At 35.8% G+C, this 17611-nt stretch overlaps 1 protein-coding gene across 1 annotated transcript in view; it reads right to left on the reverse strand.

The window, feature by feature from the left end:
- CPS1 (carbamoyl-phosphate synthase 1) overlaps positions 1-17611 on the reverse strand; it is a 124185-nt gene that overhangs the window by 36829 nt on the left and 69745 nt on the right. The window contains exons 22-25 of the mRNA XM_082691573.1: positions 4904-5045; positions 3550-3615; positions 3016-3079; positions 1132-1313 (exon numbers count right to left, since the gene is read on the reverse strand). Coding sequence (XP_082547699.1) covers positions 1132-1313; positions 3016-3079; positions 3550-3615; positions 4904-5045 — 454 coding nt within the window. The remainder of the gene's footprint in view (positions 1-1131; positions 1314-3015; positions 3080-3549; positions 3616-4903; positions 5046-17611) is intronic.

Genomic DNA, 17611 nt, shown 5'->3' on the forward strand with positions numbered 1-17611 from the left:
TATATTCTACCTAAGGGTTCAATTTCATTATACCCAAAGATAAGTGTGTCAGTCTCAAATGGACAACTATGATGATATATTCATCCAAACTTTGTCTATTTTTCTTCAAGGTAATAAAATCATTACATGTTCTAACACTGAAATTCATACTTTCCCATGTGGTTTCAGCCACAAATCTCCTTATCTTCACAATACTTGTATGTAGCATAGATATACACTCATCTGGTCCATTAACGACAACAACAAAAAAATGAAACACAGAATTTCAGAAATTTGCACACCTAATGAATTGTCAAGTCAAAGCTTGAACTTAAGTATTGTGGCCTTAATTCAGTTTTGTTTTTTTGTCCTAAGTGACCGTATTTTATACATAGGAATGATTCTCCATAGTAGGGAATTAACTGTAATGACATGAAAAGAATCAACCACTAAACATCACCCTGAAATCTACCAGTAGTTATCTTTTTTAACTGTTAGACTTTAACTTGTCTTACAGACTTAAAGTAACCGGTGGTCATAGGAATCCCAAGTGAAGATACTCTCGATAACACAAGAGTGTGGGTGGAAGAACTGCCAGAGAAACAGAGAGAAGTACCAGTATTGTTCAGAAGGAACTCCTCCATCTTAAACTGAAGACTAATGACTTCATCTGACAGCACACAGAATTAACCACACAGAATTAACTGGTCATTTGTGAACAACTGACTTCTCTCCTCTGGGGGCCATTCATTATTAAACTGCAACAACACAAAAACTAGAGAGAGGTGGCTTCTTCTATGTCTAGATAATCAATTAAATCATTCTGCAAAATATTTTGGAGGGTTGTCTTGTATTAGCTAATACATGTCTGGCATGTGTTACCAAGAGAAGGGTTTTCAATCTAGTTGGAATGCTTAGAAAGAAAAAAATAATCACTCTGTGCCAGGGCCTCAAGACTCTAAGGCTGGGATAATATTTTTTTTTTAATTTTTTAAGTTTTTTTTAAGTTTCACTACAAAATTAGACAGAGGAAGACACTGGCAACTCTTTCTCCAAAGGGGAATTACAACATAAATCTACATACATACATCTACATCTATAAAGTATGCACTGCATATATTTTTCTTCTTTTTTTTTTTTTTATCTTTTTACCTCCTGATGGTAGATGTCTAGGATTCTCTCCAAAGACAACTCTTCAAAGTACAATTTGTCACACTCATCAAAGTCTGTGCTCACAGTCTCAGGGTTGCAATTCACCACCACTGTCTTCTTGCCAAGCTGACGCAGTGTGCGGATGCTGGAGACAGCACACCAATCAAATTCCACACTGCTGCCTGCAGAGAGGGTGAGATTGGGAAGAGGGGTAAAAGAAACACAGAGTTACAACACAAAGACCAGCAGAAAGATATTGCTAAGGCTAAGGAAGCTAGTGTCCTTTCCTTGCAATTTTTAAAACTCCAAAATGTAAATTTCAGATACATCACGCATGCTACAGTAATAGGAAAACCAGGGACTAATTAAACAACAATGACATGCTGGCTGTTTTGTATGCTAAGTTCTGCAATAAGTAATCTCCATATTTGAAACATTCAAATTCAAAGTTAATGCGAGATCGTTTTAATGATTTTTTTAAAACCTCATTTACAAAAAAAGAATTCAAATTGAATATACTGACCTCAGGACACAAAAAGAGTCAAGCTAGTGATCAGAATACTTGAGTTCTTGTTTTAGTTATTCCACTTACTCTGCTCTCTGAGGGCTAAACCCAATGATCCCTGAAGTGCCTTGGAGCTCTGACATATCTTGATTGATTGGAAAATCCTGTCCTTTCCAAGCATATCCTTTTAAACTTGGCAAAGCCACCCCATGCAGAGTGAGTGACCTTCTAAAAAGTAATTTGAAGTACAATAATGGCCTAAATACCTCAAAATATCACCTCTACTGGGACGCCACAGAACTGAAAGTCCTGGGATTTGTACTAATCCTTTGCATTAGGATTCTGTCTTCTAAAAATTCTTATCAGAATGATAATTATCCAAAAATAGTAGCATGGTAATTTTCACTATCAGTTAAGTATACACTTGATTATTAGCTTAGCTAGTCTTCCCTGGGTCCTAAGATAATGCATAATTGTTACAGGAATTAGGCAAAATTTGAATAGGAAAGAAGAAATTTCTACAGAAGAGAAAGGTAAGTCCTGGTGGAGGTATTCAGGCCATTTGGCCATAAGATAACTACAGGGGTAAAGATAAAAACACTTTCAGCCTACTTCAAGATTTGAGCAAAAGATTGCTGAAGTAGCATATCCTTGGTTAATTGTAAAACCTAAAATAAACTATGTTTAAAGTAACAGAGTAAGACTACATACATTTTAAATTATGTATTTCATCATTTCTATACTAGAATAACTTGCAAGACTAAATGTTAAATACACTTGTTGAGAAATATCATCGCCTATTTAAATATATACTTTGTAACTATAAATTATGATTATTATATTGTTATTAAATGTCTAATTTTAAGTGAATGGGTGAGGTGTCACAATTTCTGCTGAGAACATTTTAATTAAATAATATAATGCTCTATGTACCAATGATAAAAGCTCTTTGCATTCGGTATCAACAGAAGTCATATATTCCCAGATCTCATCTACAAATGTAATTTCTGGTTGATATACAAAGTTGTTGAACAAATATAGATCATTGCATAAAACTATGCCTGATGATAAAAGGTCAGAGTGTAATTCATTCCCCAACTTCAATGAGAGGCTCAATTTAGTTCACAAGGATAAAAACATAAAAGGAGGACATGGTGAAACAGGAGAAGGAATTAAGTTGAGACCTGCATCTGAGTCCCACATGTATCATTTAATAGCCATATCAACTTGGGCTTTACCCAATTGAACCTTTTTCTTACTTTGCAAAATATTCATTATAACAGCATCTCTTTTACATAGTTCTTAGAATAATAGAATGAACATGTATGAAAAGTACTATATAAACTATAAAGTCTTATGGAAATACGTTATCACTTTACCAATGTGATATGGACCACAGCCCAACACCATCATTCCATGGTCATCAAAACTGATATCATGCTCCTGAGGAGGAAAAGAAAAAAGAAAAAAAAAAAAGACACAGAAATTATTGTGTGTTATTCTTCAATCTAATTAAACTCTTTGTCCTGCCACTATGTCTGTCTTTCTCATTCTTCCTCTTATTGACATGTATCCTCTACTAGTCTCTGGGACCTTGTAAGTATAACGTATAAGCTCTGTTTAGTCACAGAAAACAAGTTCAATATTGTTTTAGTTAAATAGCCAGAAGAACACATCATAATTGTATGTTCATATAACTCTTATTCTTATTATAATTTATTTGTTTGATTTCACCATCTTTAGGCAGTTCTGAGAAGACTGAGTATGGAAAGACATTATCATATCTGACCCACATGATGTCACATTTAATACCAAGATTACTAGATAAGCAAAAACACAAAAATCGTATTTCCCCATGTAGACAATTTACTAAATCTGGAGCTTGTTGCATATAACAATTTAGCAGCTCCTACCTGACCGTTATAGGTAATATAGAGGTAGTTTGTTACTGATGGGTATTCTGCAGCCAGTGTATCGATCTGCAAGAGAAAATAAATAAATAAATAAATCGGGATTTTTATTCCCTTTGTTGTATTTTTTTCAAGAATGAAAAAAAATATTGTGCTGCGTTCATATTCCTTTAATGCCTCATACTGTCAGATACAAAGACAGATAAAAAGCTAGGTACAATTCAATTACTGCCTAATTCTGAAAATGAGATTAGGTGGAGGAACAATGATATAATCTGGTTATCATTTGACCAATAAATAACAATACACACCTCAGCGCATCACTGATTGATTACAGCAGTACTTTACTTGTACAAAGCACGATGGTCATAGTCAACTGGCTACCAGGAAAATTTACCCAGACTGCTATGAGCAAAACGACCTGTATGTAAGAATGTTTTTGGTTTGCAAATGAATGCATAGGATTTAAGTTACCTATGGCACTTAGCAATGGGATGACAAAAATACCTTAAAGCTTGGGGATGAGGGGGAGGGGACAAGGTCTCATTGAACATATTTAGAAAAAGTAAATCAATTCAGTTCTCAAAGGCCAGAAGCTCAGCTTAGTGAGCAAGAATTCAGGGCCAACAGGGCAGGCTAGTGTAAGGCAGGTGAGAAGGAAGAAAGATAATTGCTGAATAGAATATATTCAGCATCAAACCTGAGACCAAAGGGTATGCATGTGCCCCCTCAGCACATGGGAAAAAGTCAATGATTTTAAAGGACAAAAACCAGCTGGTGGTACTTTAAGCCAAAGCATCCCTCTACTAAAGTCCAAAAAAAAAAAAAAAAAAAAAAAAATCACAATGGTACATCTATGAAAGTTCTTGTGTGATTGTCATGAATACTAGATGAGCTCATTATGCCCAACCCTATCACAATGAATACTAAATGAACCATAATGATGGGACACTTAAAATAAAGTATTACCCTGTAAAAAGTTAGTGCCAAAAGAGATAACTATTCTTTTCAAGAGGTCAGCCACCATGCTAGGGTATTTCAAGTCCTTCTATTACACTAAGGATTTAACTTATCACAGATCTATTTGCACATGGGTCAAAAAGTAAAGGAGAGGTCATTTAAATTTTTTTTCACTTAGGCAGAGAAAACCATGTACCACTCTTACCTTTACATGCCAGTGCCCCTTCAACCTTTCCCTTTTAAGCTTAAATCAATTCTGTGCTAAATAAAATTGGTGGCATCATGGGCTTCAATTAGACAAGTGGAATCATTTTGAATTTCAACCCTCTTTCTGTTGGCAGAGGCTCTATGACTTGGTGCCTATGTTTCCCCCTTGAGGAAAGGGAAACTCCTTTACCTGTTTAACCCAAGGGCGGATGTTTTTCTTCAGCCTCAGCTCCCTTGTCTGGGCCTCAGTCAGCCCAAGGCATTTTGAAATCTGCTTGTCTGAGAACCCAATCTCCTTTGACTTTTTCAGGGTTTCTTCTGTAATGGACTCACTAGGATTTAATGAAAAAGAGAAATTCAAGTTTAGAACAGACACAGTAAGGACCAGTGAACTGTCCAATTTCAAAAACACCAAAGTATCCTTCTTTTCCATCTTCAACATGTTTAGATCTCCTATCTTTTAAAAATGAACAAATTAAATAGGACACTAAATCGTCCAGCCTCTGCAATCTTTCAGTGTTTTCAAAGCTGACCTTTTCAAACATGTGGTTTCCTACTTCCATACCCCCGGCACCTTTTTCTCTTATTTTCTGAAAAAATGGCTTCTGTATTTACTGTCTTAATGGACTTCCTCTTTCAAAATAATCATGGGCCTTCCTCTAACTAAATCTAGGAAACTTTTCTCAAGTTCCTTCTCCTCAACCTGTCAACATATGACCTACTTGATGTTTCATTCTTTAAAGATATCGTCCTCTGGCTCTGATAGGTTGCTTCTCACCCTACTTTATAATTCGCAAAAATTATTTACTGGTGTTTCCGCCCCCCCCCCCCACCAAGTCTCTATCTTTTGGTACCAGATTTAAGCCTAAAGGTCTGGCTACCTCTTCTCTCCCTCTAAATGTAACCATTGTCATTCGCTCAAGCATTATAAGTAATCAATAATTTCCAAGTCTGTAGCTCCTTCTCTAATGTCTGACTTATTCTCCGGGTCTTTATATATAGGATCTTCAGGAATCAGCTTCACCTGGGAATCCTAATACTGCAACAGGCTGGGTATACTCTCCTTGAACTGTCTCTATTTACTAATATTATCTGTCTATGTCCACAAGATCGTTCTCTGTGATTATTTCCCACCCATAGTGTAGACTGTATTTGTGCTGTTTCTCTCACCTGTAGTGACTTCAACATTCCTATAACCTACCCAACTGCTCTCCAACTCCCAGCCACTCTTTATAGGTCAACTAGAGCCAAGTTTCATCCATAAGATCTCTCAGTCCGCTTTCACTCACACATCTTCCTGGGCTCTTCACTGACTCATTTGCTTAAAGGCAGGAGCATAGTTGGAACCATATTGCTTAGCACATCAATATTGCCAATATTTTTAATGTTTCCTAGTTTTTATTCACCAACCTGACTTTTTTTCTCACTAGATTCATGTTCCATGATGACAAAGAATACATCTGGCTCAATTATCAATTCATTCCCAAAGCTTAGCAGGTTAGTCCTCAGACAACATTCAATAAATATTTATTAAATGAATAAGGGAAATTGGACTTCAACAGCTTTTGTAGAAAAGACAAAGTTATTGAAATCAGCTTACAACTAAAATTCAAAATGTAATACAAAAGATAATACAAAAAATAATTTGTAAAGAGCCAAGATACAGAAGAATAAAATACTTCTGTAAAAGTATACCTAACCAAATAGCTACAGGCCAACTATTTCAAGCAATAGTCAACACAATAAAATTCAATTATAACAGTCTGATAGTCAATACAATGAAATTAAAATATAACAGTATGTTCTCAGAAGATCTAACAATAAATAAAACATTTTCATTGAAATTCTGCTAATAAAATGTAGTTGAATTAAATCTATTGCATTTTGTTCATTCTTCAATCTTCTTTAATTAATTCATATTCTGAGTTTAGAGAAGAGAGAATCAAGCTGGTATATTTAATAGCTATTTCTCTGGCTTTTGGATATCAGTCCTAGTTTGGATTTTTACAGCTCTGTCTCTTCCCAGTCATTTAGCTTTTTCTATGGCACTTAAATTTCCTTCTGTCTCTCAAGTTAATTCATTATTTCTTCCCAACATATTTAATGTCTTTTTTTTCTATTCTGATTTTGATTTTTTAATTTTCCCAAGTGTTTGATAAACAGTCTCCCAGAGCAACACATTTTTCTGTCAAATTCTTGAATGTAATCTGATTATTTAGTATGATTAGTCACATGCTATGTATGCAAAGTACTGGGCTTCCTGCTCTAGAACTATGCTGTCCAATATGGTAGCAATTGCAATTAGCCACATGTGACTATTTAAATTATAAATGTTAATTCATTTAAATATTTTTAAATTAAATTTTAGATTAACAATTACATTAACCACATTTCAAGTGGTCAACAGCTAGTGGTTACTGCTACTGTAATTACTGCAGTAATTTGAGACCACGATGGGCATGGCAGGTGTAGAATACATACATACTGAGGATTTGTAGTTAGTAGGAAATTATGAATGGTGAAGGTGGGGCAACACCCACTGTCATTCTTGCATCAGCGCTTTAACATTTAGTGAACATGCCCTGTGTCTCAGGCTCTATGCCACCTACTTTATTTTTTAAATTCTTTATTTAAATTCAATTTAAATGGAATCTTAATTAAATTAAGTTAGCATAGAGTAGATTATTAGTTTCAGGGGTAGAATTTAATGAGTGATTCATCAGCTGCATAGAACACCCAGTGCTCATCGCATCAAGTGCCCTCCTTAATGCCCATCCCCCAGTTATCCCTTCCCCGACCCACCTGCCCTCCAGCAGCCCTCGGGTTGTTCTCTATAGTTAAGAGTCTCTTGTGGTTTGCCTCCTTCTCTGTTTTTTCCTATTTTATTTCATTTTATTTTATCTTATTTTATTTTATTTCTGTGCTACTTATTTTAATGATGGAGAGATAAAATATTGAATCTCTACATTCAGGGAGGTCAGAGTATATTAGGAGGCAAACAAATAGCCACTGACAGGGGCTCAGTGGGTTAAGTCTCTGCCTTCGGCTTGGGTCATGATCTCGGGGTCCTGGGATCGAGTCATACATCAGGCTCTCTGCTTGGCAGGGAGCCTGCTTCCCCCTCTCTCCCTGCCTACTTATGATCTCTCTCTATATATACCAAATAAATAAATAAAATCTTTAAAAAAAAAAAAAAGGCATCGATATGCCTGCACTGTGAGAGGTGCTGAGGAGAAATGTAGGCAAGAGAAGCTCCGGGCTCAGGGGAAATGCTCCCAGCAGCCACTAGGGAAGTCTGGAAAGGCCTTACCCAAGAGAGGACTGCTGAGCCCCTGAGGGCTTTTGAAACACCCCAGTGCCTGGTGTTTACCTTTACTCTTGCAAAAAATAAAAAATTTGAGGCAAAAGCAGAAGAAGAACTTGTTGCTATTTTTTTTGGAAATGTATATTTTCACTTTTCTTGCCAAGATTGTGTTCCTAAATCAATTGCTCATTTGTTTATGTGCAAGTGTGCATTCAGCCTCAGAGTGGAAGTACTTGATAAATAAGCCATTTTTCTCAATTAGAACTATGCATGATGTTCTTTTTAAATAAAGATATTCCTGAGTTTTATGAAAGATAAATCATATTAATGTTTACCTGCATGGTGAAAGGCTACACATTTTCTCTGATCTGCAATTTTGTTAAAAACATAAGTATGAAGCTTCAGTTAAGTGCAGAAATACTGTACATATAACATTAAGCCGACTCATACCCTTAGATTTTTCTACCTACTTGCTAGAACATTTTCCCATAATTGTGCCATAGCAGTAAAAGAAAAATATAAAAATAAACAGATCTTTAGTAAGATGTTTCTTTATTATTGCAGTAACTATCTGAGGCAAAACCCATATTATGTCACTATATCAGCAGCCACACTAGCTTCAATGACTAAATCCTAACCCACAGAACAACAACCCAGACACACTTAGGACATACACCTTGAAAAGAGCCATTACACCTATAATTATGACTCCAGACTAGCAAAAATGCAAGTTCTTCAAGTCCAAAGATAACCAGAAGTAATATATTCATCTTGAGCTCTTTGGGTCATGCTTTTCTATTTAGTGTTTTTTTCCTTTTCCTTGAATGATTTATTTTTATTTCCTCTTATAAGGAATATCAGTCAATTCTTCAAAGGTTGCTACATTGCTCTAAATGAAAATTATAAATAACAGTATTAAATAAAAAAAGAAACCACTTAGATTCCTCATGTTTCTATTAGGGATGAAATAAATTTGCATTTGTTTTGTCCACATTCAGCAGTGCAGTCTTTTCTATTGCTGAAATATGCATAATTCCTCTTATTATTTTCCACCAAAGAGTCCAATAGAGCACATAAAGACATCTCCAGCAAACATGCAACCATCTTCCTCCACTCACCAAATAAAACTGGTCTCTTACCAATAAGCAAAGAAAGAAGGAAAAAAAAAAAAAAAGAAAGAAAAGAAAGAAGACTGATAGAATTGGCTTCATGCATAAAAAAGTAAAGTAAATTATTTCTGTGCTCAGCTCTGGTGGCAAAAAAACAGCTATCTGTCACTAAGACTAACTCAATCATTACTGCTCCCCATAGCATCTCCACACCAGAGAATTTTCATTATTCAAAGGGGATGCCTGAGAAGAGGAACAGTAACACAGAATAATGAATCATAAATGATAGAATTTCAGGATGGGGTTGAAAATTTACTTCTCCATAGGCACCCCCTCAATTCTTACCAGGTGAGATTCCCATAACAGATGTTATCAAGCCAGACTTGCAGAGTGCATGCTTACAAGCTGATGCCCAGAATATTTTCTGGGTGAGCGCAAAACAACTTTTTAACTTTTGCTCAATCTTCAAATAGCTAGATCAATAGCATGATAGGACATTTTTTAACATCTTGAAAATTAGGGTGTTTTAAATTGGAATGGCATATGAATGTAATCATGCTCATCTCTTTTAATTTGAATGCAAATACTGGGTAGGTATGTTCATACAAAATTCAAAGTGATATCTCTTCTGTAGTATTTTACTTAAATCTCTCTGGTTATTAATTTCGACTTTTCAGGCATGTTCATCAAATAGTGTAAAGCATTTCAGTATTCCTCACTGACAAAATAAATGTTGATTCTTCTCTTCTTTTTTTTTTTTTTTTTTAATATATGTTGATCCTGACCCAGCATAGCAGTTACAAAGACACGGATAAATTAGGTTCCTTCCCACATTCACCGCTACCCTAATTCTGTGAGGGACCCCGAACTCCAAGACAGGAAGCTGGTTGCCTCTCTCTATATTTCACTCTTTCTGCTGCTTTTGTCTGACACAGAGCTGGCCGTTATGTCATTACATAGGGAAGAAAATTGACTTGATTCCCTACTTGTTCTGATACAAAATTTTATTTTGAGTCCCATTATAATAAAATAAAAGAAGAGACAGTTTGAAGACACGATTCATTAGCTTTGGGCCAGTGATTTAGATAAGGTTAAACCTCTTCAGAGTCAAATGCAAGATGAATCATCTTAAGTGAACTTAAAGCTCATCTAACAATGTGGAGATTCGGATAGGCGCTCCTCCTGTCTATCTGCCCATGTTGGGCTGGCCTCCATTTTGTCTGCCTACAAGAACTTCCATCAGAGGGAGATTTTTTTTTTTTTTTTTTTTTTTTAAGAAATCAAGTTAAATGAAAGCTTATTTTAGGGACAGGGCTATACTATTTCTCTTTTTCCAAAGGAAAATAAAAGCCTTAATTTGGAATAAACTCAAAATAGAATAATTACTAAAAGAAGTATAAATGCTGAATTTGTGATTCCAAACCGCGTTCTGAAGTCTCATATAGGGAATGCTCCATTTATATTATATTGTAAATCAAGGGAGCATTATGCCAAGCAAGAATGTGATCAGCTGAACGGAGCATATTGCAGAAAAGCACACAGTTTTAAAATATGTGCGATAAAGTATCCGTCTGTTATCTGGTATGTATGCCTGTGTGCTGGTATGTTTCTGTTGATCTTTATTGCATTCTGGGAAACGTGCCATATACGTAACCTTTCTCTTCCCTCCCAGTTTTCCTTGCTTTCAGAGTTCAGGGGCAAACTCTGCAAAGGTTACACTTCCCTCATTGCATAAAAGAAGCTAAACAATAACACAAAGAAACACCAGATCGCTGTGATGTTGGCCTTTTCATAATCTTCAGTTCCTCTCTACTTAGCAGCTGAAAATGACAGTTCTGAAATTTTTGGAGGGGGAAAAAACACCTTAGAAACAGACAATCAGACTTTTACACACTCTGCCATAATCTTTTAACGGTTAGACAGCAGGGCTCAGCTTCTACAGCGGGAAGTCTCTTGTGTGTTCTCTGGTTTTATAAACAATACGAGCCTTTCTCCTGTCTCTCTCCGACTTCCAACGTCGATTTTGTTGTTGTTGTTTAAAATTCTACCCTGTCATCTCCGCAACTTCCTCCACTCACACTTAGTCTTCAATAATAAATGATAAAAGGAAATGGAATAAATTCCCCTTAATGAGGAAATTTTCACCTGGCATAGAGGAGCTGGGGAAATCTATTAACCGACTGGAGGAACGCCGGCAGCATGGCTATTACCAAGGGAGGCAGCACACTTCACACAGTCCTCTCTTCCACTTCACTGGCTTTTATCTGATCCACCACCTCACAAGTAATACTAAACAAATTTCTCTCCAGATTGCACAAGCTCTAACGCGAAAATGAGCACTCCACTTGGCCTACGATTACGGGATGGACGGGCTTGCGATTTTATTACTGTCTTCTTTCTAAAAATCCCCGAAAAGGCAGAAGCTGAGAGAAGAGCCTGAGCCTCAGCAATGACACCTGCTTTCATAAGGACAGAAAAAAAGAGTAAGATTCGTGTTCTCTGCCCTGAGACCCTCCCCCCCCCCCCCCCCAGTCAGCCTTTCCCCTGACTCTTGCACCGCTTCAAGGATTATTTTTGGCATTTTGCAGGCTCAAGACCATGCCCCAATCCCAATAATGCAAGCAGGGGAGAAGTTATTTGTCTTCTCATCTGTTCCCCCCCCCCCAAGGAGAAATGCAAACTTTTCCTTAAGAGAAATGCAAAACACGTTTTTCATAAGCAGCAGTCGTGTTTAGAAAAGCAAAGGATGAGACCTGGGCAATTGGGTAAATACCGCTATTTTCTCTTAATTGTTCAAAGCACCGTGCTTTGTTACTATACAGCCGTGAGGTCTTTGGAGGAATTAAAGAACACCTTGATCTTGACCGCTCATCTACAGGGCAAACAATACCCAGTGATCCAATGTTCATGGGAAAGCACACCAGCATGAAAATTATCTATGAAGATCTAGGTCTGCTTAGTGCTATTGCAATATGTTACAATCTTACAAATGTTGACTTTCGAGGGACCAGACACTTAAAACTGTATTTCACCTTAAAGGCTACTAAAAACAACAGAATCAAACAAAGAAGAAAAGCATGAGCAAATGATACTGTAGATACTTTTTCAGCAGGCAATTTTTAATCCATGAATCTTAACATTCTTTCTTTTAGCCAATCTTTAGTGATCACAATAATCCCGAATTACTATGGTATTATTTTCGATCTGGTAAGAACAACTTATATAATACTGATTATAGTATCATGATTATAGTCTATGGCTACCAAGTAATAATAATACAGGAAATGACCTAATATAGGTTAAGTTAATTGTAATTTTTGAGACATAATAAATCACATTTTATATCTCACTGATTCCTAGCTGGAAATGCTGTGACTCTCTTGTGCTCTGCCACAGATTTGGTAATGATGAAAAACAAACAGAAAGTACTCTGTCACAGTAGTGAGTAATGTCTATAATTGTATAAGAAAGTGTTCTGTTACATTCATAAAGCATGTTTTTACCAAACAATTTTCACCTGATCAGATTGAACTAAAGGGCAAAGTGCATACCATAGAATACTGCTTTTCTTACTTCTGATTAATAAGTTTATTTATAATTTTAAATCCATTCAATAGGTCCTTTCCCCCAAATTAAGATGTATTCAGTAAGGAAAATCCTGGCTTTTCCCAAAATATAGGTTTTTTATACATCCAGAATTTAAATCCAACAAAAACAAATGTTGTATAAGGCCTTAGTAGAAAGCTGAGATTAAATGAGCATTCTTTGATTTTATAAAATCTGTTCTTTCACAAATAAATTTATGTGGAAGTCCTATATTTTACAACCTCTCCATGATCTTTGTTTAAAGAAAGTCATGTTTCCACAGAGTAGTTTTCCACCTACCAGATGTGTTGTTCCAAGCAACAGCAGTATAATTTTCAATATATAACCTTCTTTAACTTCTAGAAACTATTACTTAGAATCTTATTAAAATAACTTACTTAACTGAATCTTATCTACTGATAACTGCTGCATAGATTTTTTTTCTTGCTAAATGGAACATACATAGGAATAATTTTTGACCAAATTTTTTAGTTCTTGAGTGAACAAAAGTAAGCCCGTTCTAGAAAGGGAGGGGATAAAATGGAAAGTCATTTCTAGGAAGATGTGGAAAAATGCTAGTTTTAAATTCCTGATAACCTATCACATTAGATGGGTTAATTTGAGGATTATTACCTACATGGAAATCAAAAATCTTTATCACTGAGTGTTTTTCAGAAGAAGACATAAAAATAAATATTAACACCCTGGACAGCAAAAATTCTCATTTACTTCATGCTAATGACTATATACTCAAGAGCAAATTGAGTAGCTCTCCCTTCAAGCTGCCTAGAGCAAAGGATGGTCAATTATACCGGTCCATCAGCTACAGAGTAGGTTAGGTTGGGGAGGGCTAGGTAGGGGAGGACTAGGTAGGGTAGGTAGGGTTACGTAGGGGAGGGTTTGAGTCAGTATGTGTAATACCACCAAGGCCATGTTCACACTGAGGTGATGGCCGTTACTTTATCATCATTATGTGTCATTGACAAAGAGTGTCTAACAGCCTATTTCAACCCTAAGTAAATACCTCTGGCCAAATCTAGAGTCAGGCTCCAACTCTACTGAGAGAACAAACCTATCAGTCAGACAAAATAATAAATCTGTGAAGTGTTTGGCACAATGCCAAGCAGGTAAATAAGTGCTTCACAAATGCAGATGCCAGGGCCTGAGGGAGAAGGGGAAGCGCGCAGGCGCCAGGGAGGAGAAAGCGGGAGAGAAGGAGGGAGAGAAGCAGGAGGAGCGATTCATCAGAACAAAACTGGAACGTCATTTAAATGTGGCCCCATCGTCTCAGCATTTCTCAGACTTTTCCTCTCCTCTGCAACATTCCCGTAGCTCTCCCCTGACATGAGGGCCAACATACTCGGCTCTCCTTGCAAATCACAACTGATCTTCTGGAGAGCACGTGCACCCAAGCATTTTCTACACCGCGGGGAGGCATGGCCACTACCTTACACTCGGTAGGACAGAAATCATGCATTTTACCTCCAAGGCTGGACTCCGGGGCTCTAGGCCACCTAAAAGACACTTCAGGTATGAATGAGCAGGTGAAAAAATTCTGGGGGTCAGTGAGTGATTATCTAGCCTCTAACTACAGCTGAGGCAGACGATTTAATGTAAATGTATTCTCCATTGTACACTTCAAGAAATTTTTTACGGACCTGCATTAGCGTGGAGGATAAGGTGTTCTCATCTTATTTAAAGAAAAAATATATGTGTATGTATGAATGCCTGTATACAGACAGTCTTCTATTTGAAATATGGCGAAATGTGAAAGGAAAACCCTTATCCTAGCTCTCCACACCCTTCAAAATTCTGTTTACATCTTTTTTTTTTCTCATTACACTCTAACTTCTTTTTTTTTATTTTATTTTTCTACTATATATTTTTTTCAATTTATTTATTTTCAGAAAAACAGTATTCATTATTTTTTCACCACACCCAGTGCTACATCTTTTAAAGGTGACTCGCCAGGGCTTTCCCCCACAAGAGTCCCAGAGAAGGGCACATCCCTTACAATGCTTCTGCTCTAAGTGGGGTCAACAATTCAAGCAGGAAAACACACAACTCACAACGTGACAGCTAAGGAGGAACTGATCTCCAGCTGTCTGATTTAAAAGTCATATCTCTAAAAAGAAGCTCTGAAAAGGGTTAGTGACTAGAACCGCAGGCAGAAGCCCAGGGCTAGATTCCTTACTTTCCTCTGACTGCTGTGACAGAAAGAATGACACACACCTCAATTTGACTCAGTTTCACCATCCACGAAAATAGAATAGTGATATTTCCCACTCGAACCATAACAGAAATGCACCTTAAGGTCAAAAGAGAAATATAGATCTCTTATAAATAATATACCTTTTTTGCCCTAACCTTCTCCACTGGTTAATTGAATTAGAACCTTCACTACACTTGTAAATATTAGTGAACGTTTCTCACAACTTTTAAGAAAATTTGCAATTTTGAATACCTGGATAGTTTTTTGTTTAATCCAAAAATATAAAAATTTTGGCCTGTTGTCAACAGGCAATATAGATTTTATAATGCATATGTAGGTATTATAATGCTTCCAATAGATATGTCTCCATTTGATAATTTAAAACAATTAGATAAACCCCCTTTTATTAGAAAGCAGTTTATTCAAAGTCTTCCTACCTAATCAGTAATACATAGTCACTTTAAAAAATGAAAATGTGGAGATGCTGATTTACAATGTCTTCCAACACAGTGAATTTGTATCTTGGACTATATATTTTTCAGGTAATCATTCTGTGGGTCTCTTGAAACAACCAGGAACTATAAATGCATTTTCTAATTTCTCCTTTTTATCATGACTAAGAAATTCGGATTTTCATTTTCTACCAAGAGTATGTATTCATTTAATTAATGGGCATATTATCACACAAATATATTTGAGTTTTTGCTTGATGGAAGACACTGTCTGCCAATGCCCAAGAAAATATATGATCAATAAAGAACTGGAAGCCATTTGTATCTGTTTCAGAGCTGATGCTATGCCTTAGTATAGTGAACTTTTTTCTGTGTTCACTCAAATCAGCAAAAGCTCTTAAGAAAAGCTTATAATAAAAGTCTATTAAGACATGATATTTGCAATTTGCCTTAATGGAATTTACAATTTAAGTGGAGGATGGTACCCACATGCATCAAATAATTAGGGAACACTGAAATGAAACTATGTGCTTCCAACTACTACCTACATTGAACAAATCGGTAGATAATACCCACTTTAATTTCTGTTCATAGACAATTTCTTTACATTAAGATTCTCACTTTTATGAAACATAGTAGAAACATAACAAAATAAGAGCAAACATGATTTGTTGCTTCCTAAGTAAAATTCATTCCTTTACCCACTTCCTCTCTTTTCTTGCATATTTGGTTCTTAGAATCTAGTTCTTTCTCTTTCCTCCAGATCCTCAAATTTGGAAGACTTGCTCAATTCCCTCGCTCTCTACTCTCCCTAAACCACACAATATTGTTGAAAGTGTCTTCTGATTTTGTTTATTCTGTTTTAAAGTTTCTCTTTTCTTGGCTCCCCTGGCTTTGGGATATATTGAAGGATTTATTTGGGGGGGTATATTGAAGGGATATATGCTGTCCTTGGATTCCTCAAGTCCTGAACTTAAATCCTGGTTCCAAGGGGCACTACCTCTGAAATCTCAAAAAGTTAACTTAAACATCTGAGCCACTGTTTCATTTATAAAATATGAGGTAGGCAGGCACACCTTCTAGGAACTCTTAAATGAACACTTTATGTGAGTTAACATATGCAGAGGTCTTAGAGCTTTTGTTTTTAACCTCCATTTAATTTTCCTGGATTTGTGTTCCTGCCTCTAGTTGGTCTGTTAAAAGTGTCTGTCTTCTGTGTATATATTTAACCATGTGTATATATTTAACCTTCAAATATAGATTATAAACCCAATGAAGACAGGTTAATGACTAACAATTATCCATCGACAGATGGCACTGGACCTAGTAGCAAGCTTTGCACATAGTAGGTACCTAATAAATACTAATGACTGAGTAGATGAACAAATACCATATGGTCCAATAAGAGCTCTTAATAAAGAGAAATGCCATCTAGTAAATGCCATCTACATAACTCATCATGCTGAGATCAGAGATAATGACATAAAGATAATCTATTAATTCTTGACTATTAATAGGTACATGCAAATTATGAGTATATGTTATTTTAAATCAACTTGAGATTTTTTGTACTATCAATATTTAAGAATCGATACACACAAAATACATATCTGTTTTTTGAACTATCTAAATATCACTCTGAAACATTTTGAGTAAAACATTTATTTTTCCCATGCCAGAATCAAGTTCTCTCTCACACTTTCAAAATACACATTTGTAAATGCTATTTAAATAGTGAATTTAATGAAGACTCTCAGAACATTAAATATTTGATGTAAACTTTTACATTCTATCTGATTCAATAAATTGTTAGTTAAAAAAATTAATGGAGGGCCATCAAATCTATGACATCACCTAAAATATCTTATCACATGGAACATAAAAACAAATTAAAAATAAAATCTATTTTTGGCATTAGTTCACAGGGGCATAGAAATTCCCACAGTAACACTCCTCTTTCAAATAGAAAAAATATAACTTTCTCATGTAAGCTCCAATTTTTAGTATTCTTGATGCGGTTTATTAGATAAGTGGTTTAGGGTATAAAGACAAACCACAGAATGGTAATATGTAGTAATTGATAAAATTGTTTTCCTTTAGAGTTAATTATTTCACACATAATATGTTATATATTCATCTTAGTTGCATGGCTTCCCAGTAAAATAAGAATGGAGTTTGCTTTTTTGTGTGTTGTTGTATTTTGTTTTGTTTCTAACTAGAGAGAAACTGAGACTCA

The sequence above is a fragment of the Mustela nivalis genome (assembly GCF_964662115.1).
Source record: "Mustela nivalis genome assembly, chromosome: 11".
NCBI classification, from domain to species: Eukaryota; Metazoa; Chordata; class Mammalia; order Carnivora; family Mustelidae; genus Mustela; species Mustela nivalis.